This window comes from Amaranthus tricolor, chromosome 4, assembly GCF_026212465.1.
Source record: "Amaranthus tricolor cultivar Red isolate AtriRed21 chromosome 4, ASM2621246v1, whole genome shotgun sequence".
Classification (NCBI taxonomy): Eukaryota; Viridiplantae; Streptophyta; class Magnoliopsida; order Caryophyllales; family Amaranthaceae; genus Amaranthus; species Amaranthus tricolor.
The window spans coordinates 689,082-703,952 of NC_080050.1; the positions used below are offsets into that span (position 1 = coordinate 689,082).

At 34.6% G+C, this 14,871-nt stretch overlaps 2 protein-coding genes across 2 annotated transcripts; one reads left to right on the forward strand and one right to left on the reverse strand.

The window, feature by feature from the left end:
• Positions 1 to 2,502: 2,502 nt before the first annotated feature.
• Positions 2,503 to 5,812, reverse strand: LOC130811340 (BTB/POZ domain-containing protein At5g41330). The gene has a single exon (XM_057677607.1). The coding sequence runs from the start codon at positions 5,641 to 5,643 to the stop codon at positions 4,264 to 4,266; it is 1,380 nt and encodes a 459-aa protein (XP_057533590.1). The 5' UTR covers positions 5,644 to 5,812; the 3' UTR covers positions 2,503 to 4,263.
• Positions 5,813 to 11,311: 5,499 nt separating this feature from the next.
• Positions 11,312 to 14,796, forward strand: LOC130811342 (calmodulin-binding receptor-like cytoplasmic kinase 2). The gene is made up of 6 exons (XM_057677612.1): positions 11,312 to 11,629; positions 12,628 to 12,848; positions 12,926 to 13,094; positions 13,184 to 13,273; positions 13,457 to 13,758; positions 14,297 to 14,796. The coding sequence occupies exons 1-6, from the start codon at positions 11,365 to 11,367 to the stop codon at positions 14,540 to 14,542; spliced, it is 1,293 nt and encodes a 430-aa protein (XP_057533595.1). The 5' UTR covers positions 11,312 to 11,364; the 3' UTR covers positions 14,543 to 14,796.
• Positions 14,797 to 14,871: the final 75 nt, after the last annotated feature.

The following is a 14,871-nucleotide window of genomic DNA, read 5'->3' on the forward strand; positions in this document are numbered from 1 at the left end:
TGGAAAAAGATATACAAATTGAAGAAGAAGAAGAACAAGAAGAAGAACCAACGACCCCAATTGGGGTACATATATCTCGACAGTCATCAACAAGATCAGATGAAGAACAAGGAGAACAACAACAACAAAGACAAGCTCGTGGTAAACGAGTCAATTTCCAAACTATCGGTTAGTTTTATAATTTTATTCTTCAAATTAATTAAACTTTAAATTATTTATTTATTTAATTATAGTTTTATAATTTTAAATTATTTATTTAGATGAAGATGAACCAGTAAGACAACCTTTTCCGGCAATGCCACCTTCTAGTGGTAGAGCTGTTTCACATGTGTGGTCGTATTTCACAAAAGAACCAACCGAGAATCCAGATATGTTCCTATGCACTTGTCAAATTTGTGAAAGTCAAGGAGTAAAGCCCTTAGTTTCATACAATTTCGCCAGAGGTAAATACTTTTTAAGTTTTTTATACATACATAATACATTCATACATTATATATTCATATTTTATAAACATTTATTTATTGTGTTTTGTGAATACGTGTTAGGTGGTGGAACGGGATCTTTTAACAAACATTTGGCAAAGAAGCATGGAATCACAAAAGAAACTCATGCATCAAGCGGCAGCGGGACCACAAGTGGAAGCCGACAGACACAATGGGACATTCCCAACACAGGTATGCCTTTTAGATATAATCGTAATGACATGATTGATGAATTTTCTAGGTATGTAATTTGCGATGAATTGCCTTTTAACCACGGTGAAAGTAGGGCATATGAGCATCTCACTAGACAACAATTGCAACCACAATTTAGAGCAATCCCTAGGAACACTCTTAAAAGACGAACAATTAAATTATACGAATCAATGCGCTATGACCTAGTTGAAATGTTTAAATCGTTTAATGGTAGGGTTAGCATAACAACTGACATATGGTCTGCTCCCCCACATTTAGAATCTTATATGTGTGTAACAGCACACTGGATAGATCGAAATTGGATTATTCAAAAAAGAATAATTGCTTTTGAGACTATGCCAGAAAGACACACCGGCGAAAACATAAAATATAGATTAATAGAGATATGTAGGGAATGGAACTTATTAGATAAAATATTTTGTTGTTCAACAGATAATGCAACCGCAAACATAAAATGTATAGAACTTTTATTTAACGAACCCGCCTTTAGTTTAATCCTTGGGGGTAGCTTATTACACATACGTTGTTGTGCGCACATAGTTAACTTATCTTGTCAAGTAGGTATAAAACAATTAAGTGAATTATTAGAACCAATTAGGGATATAGTAAAATGGCTTAGGATCGGAAAGATTAAAAGAAGATATAAACAATTATGTGACCAATACCAACTTAAAAAAGTGTATTGGTCATTAGATACTCCTACACGTTGGGGGTCAACGAACGATTTATTAAGAAAGGCGATTGCTTATCGCCCAGTAATAACACAACTATATAGTGAGTGTACAGATAGTTTCATAGCTGATGAAACTTGGGAATTAGCAATAGGTGTACATAACATATTAGAAGCGTATGACCACGCGACTAAGATTTTTTCTTATGTTTATGAACCGAACGTTCACTTAGTAATAAGTGAATGTATTACTATTTTTTATCACCTGCTTAAACATACACAAGAAGATACTAACCCACAATTAAGGCCGATTCTTGCTGAAATGATGGAAAAATGGAAATCATATTTTACCGATTTTCCTTACATTTATGGAATCGCAACCATTTTGGACCCACGTTTTAAAACCGAGGTCCTAACCAAAGTAATAGGATTTTATTATCAAGCGTTAGATCGCCCGTCTTCCGATGTAGCTTATTATGTCGGAACATGTAAAAAATATTTAGCTGAACTGTATGAATTTTACGCTAGTGTATATAACCCGAAACGCGATATGTCTAGGCGTGCTAGCGTTTCGGCTCGTCCCTCTTTCTATAATTCAGTAATTGCTAACATAATGACGCAAGATGATAGTTTTGTAGGATCTTCTTCTTCCTCGACCACATTTTTAGAACTAGATAGTTATCTAAAACACCACTTTGAAATAGACCCAAGTGTCTATAATATTTTGGAGTGGTGGAAAGAAAAATCTGTTAAATTTCCCATTTTATCGAGAATTGCAAAGGATGTCCTTGCAATTCCCGCGTCAACTATTGCGTCGGAGTCTGCTTTTAGTGCAGGTAGAAGAGTTTTGGACGAAAAGCGATCTCGTCTTGCTCCACATAGTATTCAAATATGTGTTTGCAAGAAAGATTGGGACCAAGCGGAGATACGAACACAAGGACTAAGGAACGATGATGATCAAGACGACGATGATGATCCATGGATGATGATGGATACAACTTCATCATCGTCAGGAGGAGAGTCAGCGGAAGCATCTAATCAATATCAACCACATGATGATGACGAAGACGAATAGGATCAATCCGACAAGCGACAACGATGAATCAACACTCAACAACTATAAATAAAAGGTATGACAAAGAACTACGTGGGCTTTGATTCCTTCGGGATACGTAGGCAGCTTAGTATTCATTTGGGTACTAGGTTCAAGTCCATTTTCTCCCTCTTTTTTTATTAATCATCTTTATCGACATTATCATTGATTCGTTTCTTATTAATTAATTTTTTTCCATTCATTTTAGTAAATATTTCAATAACGATGACAACTTGACATGCAATGAATTTCGCTAATAATCAAGTAATCATCAAAGGTACGTCCGCGATATTATAGTATTTTTTTATTATACAAAAATTTAAAGAAAAAATTAAAATGGAACCGATGGTCCGACCCGCCCGTCCTGTGAGTTGGAACCGCCGGAACCGCCTCATGAACCGCTAAGGAACCGTTTGGAACCGCCCGGAACCGGAACCGGAACCGGAACCGTTCGCGACAGGTTCCAAATGGAACCGGAACCGGGTGGAACCGGAACCGGATGGAACCGGAACGGAACCGGACCAACCCGGACCGTGGCCATGCCTAGTTTTAGTGTATGTGAGATTCTTTAGCTCCGAAGTTTTGACATTGAGGAGGTGTTTGGTATGAGTATAAGATGCTTGGCAATTAGGGGCGGTTCTAGGATACTACTATAGGATGAGCTGAACACTCGATATTTTAGTGTTTCATCATCAGAATATACACTTCTAGGTAAGGCCTCTGTTTTAGTGTATGTGAGATTCTTTAGCTCCGAAGTTTGGACATTGAGGAGGTGTTTGGTATGAGTATAAGATGCTTGGCAATTAGGGGCGGTTCTAGGATACTACTATAGGATGAACTGAACACTCGACATTTTAGTGTTTCATCACCCGAAGATACACTTCTAGGTAAGGCCTCTGTTTTAGTGTATGTGAGATTCTTAGCTCCGAAGTTTGGACATTGAGGAGGTGTTTGGTATGAGTGTTGAAAATGAAATGGAAAGGGAATACTTTAACTCGTCTTGTATGAGACCATCTCACGGTGGGACGACCCCAAAACAAGAAGCGCATAAGCTAAATGTTTCTATTATTAAGCTATTTAACCCAAATATAAGGTATGTCTCACGGTGAGACTGTCTCATACAAGAATTTGTGATATGCCATTGTATGCAGGTTCTCGCTCATTCTGAGTGGAACCTAGCCAGTCCCGAGATGACAAAGATCATGGCACCAGTAGAGACTAATTATGCTATTTATGAAGGCCTGTTTCGATCCTTATTGAGCCCTTTTTATAGCCCACTTCATTTTAATTATAGTTGAGTTTGTTTTTGGCCCGATCCAATTTGGCCCGTCCCTTTTAAAACCCTTCTAAAAACGGGCAGGATAAGGGCTCAAATGGGGGCGCGCGCGGCCCATTGAACACCCCTAGTAGAGACTGACGAGGCCATTGTATGCAGGTTCTCGTTCTCAGTGGAACCTGGCCAGTCCCGAGATGGCACAGATCATCGCAGCAAATTAGGTCATTCAGCTTGCCCACGAGAAGGGGTCGAGGAAGGTCATAGACTCATAGTCGAGGGTTGAGGGTCGAGGGTTGAGGGTCGAGGGAGATGCCCTCAAGGGGGAGACAGCCACAAACTGGTAAAACGTCCCAAACATAACAGAGAAATAACTAACATAAAGCAATGAAAATGCAATTACTCATTAGTTTCCTTCAAGACTCACTTGATACAACACGAATTTACAAATCACAACAAAAAGTTCATCATACGTTTGAGTAAACGAATGTAAACCAACTTCCGAAACTACAAAATATTCGAGTAAACGAATTTACAATCCTTGAGTCGAGCACTCCCAAACTTCAACAACCGGTTGATCCTTTCTTGTGACAAACATCTTATTCCCGCCAAATCTCAAGTTCGTAATTCGATTACTACTCATATCCTTAGCTCTTCCCATCAAATTCCTCTTAAAAACCCTATCATTCAACACATTTTCACCCCCATTTGAACTAACCAATACTACCTCTGACCATAACTCAACATCCCCACCTTTACTAACAAAAACACGATCTCCATGGCATTCTACCTTACAGCCTAATCCCTCTTTTTTCGCGGTTTTCAACCTCGTTTCGTTCCCTAAACACACCCATTCGCTCTCGGGACTTAGGTTTCTCATATCGACGAAAGATACTTCACCGGAATTTATACCAACTTTAAACATACATGACAATGAATTGGAAACAGAAACATCAGCAAAACAATCCACTTTTTCATTCATCTCCCAAACTAAATTTCCTGACCTAATATCCCATAATTTTATGTTTCCTAATACACCAGTGGGTCCACTATGAGACCCAGATGACATTAACAGATTATAAGTAGAAACCCAGCTCAATTTTGTAGCTGGGATAGCAGAACAATTGAATTCTGCACCAAAAATCTCGTTACACCCAATTTCGATGACAGGTTTTAGATCATTTAAGAGATCATAAACAAGAATAGCATTGGAATTCCTCCTACCAGATTCAAAACTAGTGAACAAATAGTGATTAGATGAAGCAATGGATTGAACATTAGAACTAGACCTAGTTGAATTCTGCCAATCTAAAGTGCTTTTCACAAAACCCTTTTGAAGATCAATGATTTGCAGGCCGGAAAAATCAATGGCACCAGCAGCAGCTAAATTAGGAGAAAGGGCTAAAAGAGAATCAATTGCAACAAATTGGGTCAAAATGGTTGATTTCATGGATAAAGACCAATCAAATGATGTGATTTTACTACCATGAGCAAGATGAACAGAGCCAAACGACGTCGTTGAAATAGCAGAAGGGGTATCTCTTCCATTTAAGGGAAGAATCAATGATTTTTGGAGATTTAAAGGGTTGAACTGAGATGGGTTTGAAAGAGAATTCTTTAAAATGTGCTCGATTCTATAGAATTGGGATTCATAAATAAGATCTTGAAGATTAATTGTTTTGAATTTGGAAGGGAGATTTCCAGTTCTAAGAACAGAAAGTAAGATTGAAAAGAGTTCAGGATCTCTATCAATGAAAAAGGGTGTATCTGAATGATTGGGAATTGTGGAAAGGAACGAATTAGAACCAGATAAAGCTAGGGTTTGATGGGTAGTTTGGAAAAGCTCACCACCAACATTAAGGGTAATAATATTGTTTATTGATTCTTGTTTGGATTCAAGTGAAGCATCCATGGCTGATTCAAGATCTTACCTTCGATTTGCTAAACACAAAAAAACAGGAGCCAGGAAGATGGAATTGGAACAAAGCACTGAGTAAGAAGAGAGTGAGACGGATTGTTTTTAGTTTCAAGCGGTTTGTGTTGACTTATGGCCTTATGGATCTTCATTTGTTAAAAAAATATTTTTATCACTAAATTCTTTTTTGAAAAGGAAATAAAAATGATATTTTTTATGAAAATTTCTTAATAAAAAGAACATTATAATGCTTTTAAAATTTTACCAAAGAAAGAAAAAAAAAACTCAAAATACAAAAATTAATTAGAAATATAACGAGCTCTCTAATATAAAACTAATGAAATAAAATTGAAAATTTTGATAAAATTAGAAAAAACAAATCAAAATAATCGACTTTGAGTTATAATTTGGGTTTGACTTTTTAAAATAAAAAAATTCGGCCCGAATTAGTTTTAAAATTAAAAGCTAAAAATTCTAAGATTATAAGCCATCGGTTTACGGTTGGATTTCGAGGTAGATTAAAACTGGACTAGTATAGTAGTGCTTAGTTAACTATAAAATTTAAAGTTGTTTGCGTTGAAGCCACGTTGTCAAACTTGAGGCAATCAACATGCAATGACTAGTGTTAAATCCGTGCTAATACACCGTATTTTTTACTCCTTTCACACCAATATAGTTGTCATATTTTTTTATTTGGCAAAATTATATTAATTGTCACATTTTTATTTTTATCAATATTTTTTACCTAAATATCCTTAGTTCACACAAGTAATTACGAATATACCTCCATATACCTTACTTACCCAACTACCCTTCACTAATTACCATTCACTAATTATCCTTCACTACTTAGTCAACTACCACCTTTCTAATGGACCTCATACCACTCTTAATATCTGTGCTCAAACAAATGAAACATTTATATTGGTGTGGAGGGAGCATGATATATGTTTTTTTTTTTGTGTTGATATGAATAAACATTTACAAAAAATCAAAATTCTGAAAAAAATTATTAAGGATAGAGTGAGACATGACATGGTGTATTCATGACTCGAGTACAATACATCGGATTCTTAAATTTCACAATTCACAATATGGGTTGCTCCAAGATTTTAAAAGATAGTTAATCCCATAAGTTTTTTTTCTAGTAATTTGATTAATACAAGAAGACGTGTTTTTATATATATTGTTTGTTGATAATATTGTTTTGATAGATGAAACTAGGAAGAGATAAATACTAAATTAGAATGATGGAGACAAACGTTGGAGCAAGATAGAGTATATAGAGTGTAATTTTTGCACAAATGTGGTAACAAGAGGCACTATAAAGCTAGAAGAGAAATAAATTGCTTCAAGAGATGCTTCAATTACCCTAGGTACATATTTTAGGGGGTGTTTGGTATGAGAATATAAAATGTAATGGAAAGGAAAATGATAAAGAGGAGTAAGGGTAAAGGTATAAGTTGTAGTTATATGTTGTTTGGTATGAAAATATAAGGGAAACACTTAATTGATTATAGAAAGGGAATTTGTTACTTGACATAAATGGATGGTAACAAAGTAAGGGTATCCATTACCCTCAAGAAAGGGATTAGGTTAACCTAATATCATACCAAACAAATATGTGGAGTAATGGTAATTGAATCCCTTACTTAGTATTAAAAAGTTCATAATAAACACCCCCTTAGAGTAGTTGGAACTTGGGACTTAAAATAAGATGCGACCCATAGAAATTAAGTGCGGGTAACACAAATGGAGAGTGACTACTGAAATATTATGTGATCGAGGTATAGCCTTAACCTCAAAGAGCAAATTTTATCGAGGGACCATCAGATCAGACCAACACTGTTATATGGATCAGAATGTTGAGCATTAAGATAGGATCATAGTAGAAAGATGGGAGTAGTGGAAATGAAAATGTTTTAATGGATGAGTGGGCATACCTTGAGGGATAAAGTTCGAAATAAAGATATAAAAAGGGTTTAGGAGTTGCAAATATTAAGGAAAAGATGAAAGAGAATTGTTTGAGATCATTTAGGTAAAGTCGTAAAGACATGGTATTAGTCAATCTGTAAGGAAAATAAAAAGTTAGAACTCGAGAGATTTAAAAAGAGGGCCAGAAACACCGGAGATGACTTGGAGGACAAAGGTAGAAGAAGATATAAAGGATCTAGATTCTAGACTTACAAATTGAGAGGTGTTCATTTGGGTGATCGGGTCAGTTTCGGACAGGTGTCATTCGGTTCAGTTGTATTTCAGATCGGTTATTTTTCGGATGTATGTTACGACGGGTCACAGTCGGGTCGGGTCAGGTCGGTTAGTCATGATTCGGTTGAAGATCAATTATTTGAGCTATCGAGTTAGCATCGGTTCGGTGTCGGTTGAAGTTCGTGTCGAGTAGTCAATCGGTCTCGGACTATCATCGGTTAATAATTGATTCGGTTTTACCGGGTACAGATCATGTTCGGGTATTATTTTCCAGTAGAATTCGGCTATGAGTTACTAATTACTATAGATCGAGTCAATATTAGATTAAGTTGTTAGACATTTTTTAATTGATGATAAGATTCCCCTAAGTTAAGGCAAAATAGTAAAAATGCAAATCAGTTAGTAATTATTACTTTGTTACTTTTACTTGTTTGACTGTAAATTAAAATTAAAGTTTTATCATATCTCATCTAAATTGATTAAAAATAGTTAAATAAATTGACCATTGATTATTAGCTCTAAATAAATGAAACTTTGTATGTATAAAATTTAATTTATTAAAATTTCTATTAAGATGATTGAATATGAGCTGATCATGCCTCTATGTTAAAAATTGGTTCAGGTTTATAGTATTTCGATTAAAAATTCGTTCGGGTTAAGTCGGTTTTAGTCAGATCAAATTCGGTTTTGAGTATGATTCGGGTCAGGTATGACTCGAGTCGGTCAGTATTAGGTTCGGGTTATCTCGGTTAACAGTTATATGTCGGTTATAAAAATCGGTCGCAATTCGGGTTTGATTTTACGATTTTCGGTCGTAAATGGGTTCTAGCGCAACTTTGGTTCGGATAATGTCGGTTCGATAAACCTAAAAAAAAATCGGGTCGGTTAACTTTCGGTTTCGGGTCAGGTCACATTTGAACAGCTCTAGACTCAGAATAAAATCTATGTAAACAACCATTGAAACTGATATATTAGTTCATGTAAGTGATCCCAATCTTTTGGGATTAAGGCTCTAACATTGCTATTGGTATAAAGCTAAAGCAGGTTGTGGAAGGAGTAGTATTGATCCTTTGCTATTCTCCTAACGGTGTTCAATGTTAGGTGGTTTCTTTTCTTTTAGAAGGGTTGAATATTAGATGACTTGTTGTCTACGCCTTTTAGCAAATATTTAATTATTTATAGAAATATCATTTGAATATATACATCTTTTAAGTATGTATATACACCTAATAAATGTTCAATTATTTACAAGATTATCATTCCAATATGTACTCCTTTTAGATTTGTATGTACATTTTTTTGTTACTTTATCAAATTTTCTCATTTTTATTCTCAGGAAAGTAACATTTTTTTCATGTAAAAAAAACAATTTTTTAACTGTTCTGTTCAATGTTTTTTGAAAAAAATATTTTTTTTCTAACGGTAACATATTTTTTGCCGTAACGTACCACCTTTTTTTTAAAACAAGCAAGCAACATCATTTTTGCCAAAAACCACTAAGATGGTCGGAATTTTGTTATTTGGCCTGAATGCTGTAGACTTTTTGATATTTTTAGAGACTGTGATTCACTAAAACTAAACATAAAGACTATAATTTATAAAAGTGTCGGACTTCAAAACTATAATTTGCAAATTATTGGTATATATTATCAATAATTGTTAAATGAAAGCAAAGGATTTGTTAATTGATAAGTAGCAGTTTACCCAATCTGCGCAATCTGGAATTTGGTAAGGACTAGGGAGCTGTAGTGCATTTTATACTTAACGTGTACGGAAAAATTTGAAAGGGATGCTATTTCCTAAACAATTATTAAGTTTAGAAGAAATTTTGTAAGAGTTCGTTTTATAGTAAAATATATTTATAAAGTGATAAATTTAAAAAATTAAAATAAATATTTAAATATTTAAATTGTCAATTTTAATATTAAAAATTATATGTAAATGTAATAAGTATTTTCAATATAAAAATAAATATTTTAATTAGATTATTTAATCAGCTATCTAAGTTGATGGTAAGAACATTTTAAATAACTTAAGTTATTGTTGTACAACCTTTTAAAAAATTTTTTTAAACAAATTCTTACGAGAACGGTTTCTTTGAGAGACATTTCTAATTGGACTAGTCCATTATAAATTTTTTGAAATATTATAAATACTCATTATAAAAATATAAGCAGGCATTTAAGATATTATGAGTAGACATTAAAAACAATTTAAATAGACATTAAGAATAATGTAAATAAACATTAAATTTTAATAGGCTGGGCTTTGAAAGACGTCTCTTAACAGACTAGCTCTTTCTTTTATTCTCGATTGTTTTCTAAAATCCCAATTAAGTAATCACTTTCTTGTGGCCCATGTAGGCTCTCTGTTGGTGACTTTTTCACTCCAGAAAATAACATCAAATAATTGTTTAATCTTTGATATTTTTAAAAATTCTAATGCTACGTTTTATTTTAAGGTGTGATATATATATATATATATATATATATATATATATATATATATATATATATATATATTTATTTATTTATTTATGTTGTATATAATTTTTGTCCTAACATCAAACTGCATTTTTGGCTTTTTCAGCACAAATTTTTGACCCATGATGCAAAATTCACCAAAATTTAAAAAAAAGTTAGGAAACAAAAAAGTTAGTGTCCATTTTATGACAATAATTTAAAACAAGAACATATCTTAGTGCCAACTCCCAACTAAAATCATGTATTGGTCGAATTTGGTTATGATATATTTGAGTCTAATAGCTTTAATTAGTTTTCATAATAAATATGTCAATAATTTGCTTTTTAAAGTAAGTAAATATACTTTTAAAATGGATTCAATCTATGTACAAATTGGGGTCTGAATAGCTCAACTAACCAATCGATGAATAATTTAGACTCGGACCTACCTATATCATTACTCAAATCATTTGATAATGTGATTTACTAAAATTAAATTGCGTAACATATAAAACAAAAAAATAGCGAGTGAATAGTTATGTAAATATATAGAGATGATTATTCGGCCCATCCTATACGGGTACACTTACTTCATCTCTATAATATACCAATTTACTAAATAGGTGTGTTCAAAACAAACCCTACGATTTAATATTTATCCGACCTAAAGCTGACTTGACCTGACATTAAAATAAATTTAAAATTATATAAATACCAATGTAAACACAAAACTCGAATTTAAACTGACTTAAAACACCTAACCTTAAATTAACCCAATAATTAGAATAGATACCTCAATTGCCAACATTGAATTGGACACTTGGGTATTACAAGGTAGACTAAGAAAATGGAGCCAAATGAGAATCGATCATAAGACCTTAGATAAAAAAAATAATACTCCATTTCACTCAAGTGGCTTAAAGTGGGCCCAACGGCTCCAACACTCCAAAACTTTCTTTGTTTCACTCAATACTTATCACTTATAGGCAATTTCCCAACACCCCGCCATTTCATTTTCTTTCCTTGCCAATTTCTCCCTAAACTCTGAATGATGAACAAAAATGAAATGGGTATGAAAGTCATAAAAAAGAGTTTTGAGAACATGGCAGTAACTCCAGAACCCGTGTCTCGATCCACTGATTCAAATGGTTTAGAGGTTTGTTCTCAGAATGGTCGGAAATCAGGAAACCCAGTTAGGTATGCTGTTAAAGCTGTTGCTGGAGTTTTTATTGACTGTTTTACTCCTCCAGATGACGAACATCCTTCTTCTTTGAGAAAACATGGTGATTTTCAGCATTGGAAATCATCTTCTGGTATGTTTGAATCTTTCTGTCATTCATTCCTATAAATGTGTACGGATATGTTTAGCCTAGTTGAACAGAGAAAAAAATCTGATAGAATATATAATATATATTGGCCTATGGTATCATTAGCCCATGTTATAAGTTCAAATCTCGTCTGAACATTCAAGTGGAATTATTAGCTCCAAGAGGGAATTTGTGTTGTATCTATAATTTTAGCAAAATGCCTCTCATGCGGGAGGTGTGATAGGCATGGCCGTCGATTAGCATCTAGCAGGTGCCCCGAAATTTTTAGGGCTCAAAATATTAAAAAATTTGATATTAATTGCAATATGAGTGATTAGATTTGTTATAAAATAGTTAAAGGAGATGGTCTTGGTGATTGAGTATATAACGTATATTCAGCTTCAATCATCAATCTAGTTTTTGACATCGTATAGTAGCCACCTAGGTTAGGGGTTGAATCTCGTTTACCCTCTTTTTAAGTGGAATTATTAGCATGAAAAATGAGATGTTTATGTTGTAATCATACTTTTATATGAAAGGACTTTGTATGAGAAATACAAATTGTGTATGAAACTGTCTCACCATGAGACGAGCTCATATAATTAGTTTATTTTTCTAATTAATCACTTTAAACTGTAAATAATTACTCTGAGGTCAGAAGTGATCACTTAAAAGCTATAAAAAGTGATCATTTTAAAACTGTAAGTAATCAATTTAAAGGTTGTAATTAAGACATTGTATATTGATCAATCCACTAAAAGGTCAATAGGGTCTTAGCGTGAAACCGTCTCATTTAATAATTTGTGTTGTATGAGGAGGCTTGATAGGGTATATTACATATATTGAGCCTTAACCTTAATCATAAGCTTTTGGTGGAGAGTTGGTTCCATGACAGGATTAAGCATGTGGTATGTTTTTTTTAGAAAATTACTTGATTTTGTATTGGAAAGTGATTTTGTTGATCAGGATTCAGGGTAATGAACAATGAAGTTGCTTGTTTTCAGTTTCATCTGGTTCAAATGACAGCAAGAAACATCGTAACGATCGATCAAGCAAACCAATTTCGGAGTATGATCTTCTAAATGGGAAGTTCACCATGGCACAAATATACAAGGCAACAAAGGATTTTTCCCCTTCAGTTAGGCTTGGTCAAGGAGGCTTTGGTACTGTCTATCGAGGAACTCTCGATGATGGCACACTCGTTGCTGTGAAACGCGCTAAGAAGGTACTTTCGAGGATCTAACTTCCGTTGATTCAGTTCAGAAAACTTGTGTTCTAACAGACTTCTATGATTGTTTGTAGAATGATTATGGTAAGCATTTAGGAGCAGAATTTCGAACCGAAATCCAAACGTTAAATCAGATTGATCATTTGAACTTGGTAAGGTGTTACGGGTATCTGGAAGAGAAAGAAGAGCGAATTCTTGTTGTCGAGTATGTTCCTAATGGAACTCTTCGAGAACATTTAGATTGTAAGTGCTGCTTTTCTGCACAGCTTTCGTGCCTATTTGTGGAACAAACGTCGATTTAGAGCTGATCGATGTGTGCAACGTTGATGCAGGTTTACGAGGTGAGGCTTTGGATATGGCTGCAAGGCTTGACATTGTAATAGATGTTGCTCATGCCATTACATATCTTCACATGTACACAGGTAAAGAACTTATAGTTGATCAGGGGTTGCGGCCGCACAAATAACCTGGCAGAGTGAGCCGCTTAGTCTGGTCTAGAGCTCGAAAACTGGGTCAAAATCGACTCTTACCTGACTATGACCCAACCCAAATGCCCTCCTAGCCAAACTTGATCAACATAATAATGCCTTGTATGCTGGTTGCAGATCATCCAATCATTCATAGGGATATCAAATCTTCAAACATTCTTCTGACAGAACGTAAACGAGCAAAGGTGGCTGACTTTGGTTTTGCTCGATTAGCTGCTGATAGAAACGCCGGTCATACTCATGTGTCTACTCAAGTTAAAGGCACTGCCGGATATTTAGACCCGGAATACCTCCAAAGCTACCAGCTCACTGAGAAGAGCGATGTATATTCCTTTGGGGTATTGTTGGTGGAAATTGTGACAGGTAGACGTCCTATTGAAAATAAACGAATGGTGAAAGAGCGGATTACATCAAGATGGGTATGCGTTCATTTCCTCTGCTTGTTTATGTTTTGGATTTCATGAACTAAACCTCTGATATCAAAGTTCATGTAAAGATGTGCTAACAAACCTGACTCAACTTATATACGATCTTATAAAGTCGACCAAATTTGAGCTAACATTAACCCAACTTCTGACGTAATTGGCTTTTTGAGCAAAACATTTGGCACAAAACAAGGCCGCTATCGCATCATATCGCATTGACCGCACTGTAATTATTAAAATAACTGAATCGATGTTTTTTGCGTTGTAAAGATGTAATAATACCTAATTGATGCGGTTTCGAGGAAAATCTCATGCTTTTGACCGACATTTATTTATCATTATAAAAAACGGCAACCCTTTTGTTACTGCATTTTTGCACTATGCTTTGGTCTGACACGATATTTTCCAAGTCGAACCTGAAAATACATCCAACTACATTAAGTTTAACTGCTCGTGTATTGTTAGATTAAACAAACAGTATTTCAGTTTTTCACATAAAACTTACACTTCTGATGGTAATGTGATAGTACAGGCTATAATGAAGTTAACAGAAGGAGATGCAAAAGCAACCCTTGATCCTCGAGTAGAAGCGACAACAACAAATATCATAACAGTAGAAAAGATCCTCGAACTGGCCTTAATATGTCTAGCTCCACACCGAGTAAACCGGCCAACAATGCAAAGATGCGCAGAGATCCTATGGAGCATACGCAAGGACTTTCGAGAGCTATCAGCCGCTTCAGATGACGGACCTCTCTCCTCATCCTCCACACAGTAAGACAGCTCAATGGGAGATGCCGTGCTAGAATCATTAGCAACTACACCACTTTCCGGAGCTCAATAAGCGAAGAGAGCACATTATAAACAGTTTTTTCCCGTTTTAGATGTTATGGGTATTTTACGACATTATATAGTGAAGAGATATGTGTTAGACACCAAAATAAGTATTAGAATTTGAGTTGTATTGATCTTTATAGCATATCCGGTGTAACTACAAGTGATTTAAAGGAGAAATATACATATATTACACAATTTCGCCTAGAAATCGTACATGATCAATTAGGGAGAAACTTTTTCGACCTCCTTTGACCTAAAAATATTGAATTT

Excerpts from the sequence above, each read along its gene's own strand:
- LOC130811340 (XM_057677607.1), bottom strand. The coding sequence starts at position 5,643 with ATGGATGCTTCACTTGAATCCAAACAAGAATCAATAAACAATATTATT.
- LOC130811342 (XM_057677612.1), top strand. The coding sequence starts at position 11,365 with ATGATGAACAAAAATGAAATGGGTATGAAAGTCATAAAAAAGAGTTTT. Across the intron at positions 13,095-13,183 it reads TCTTCGAGAACATTTAGATT|GTTTACGAGGTGAGGCTTTG; the intron begins GTAAGTGCTGCT and ends ACGTTGATGCAG. Across the intron at positions 13,759-14,296 it reads AGCGGATTACATCAAGATGG|GCTATAATGAAGTTAACAGA; the intron begins GTATGCGTTCAT and ends GTGATAGTACAG.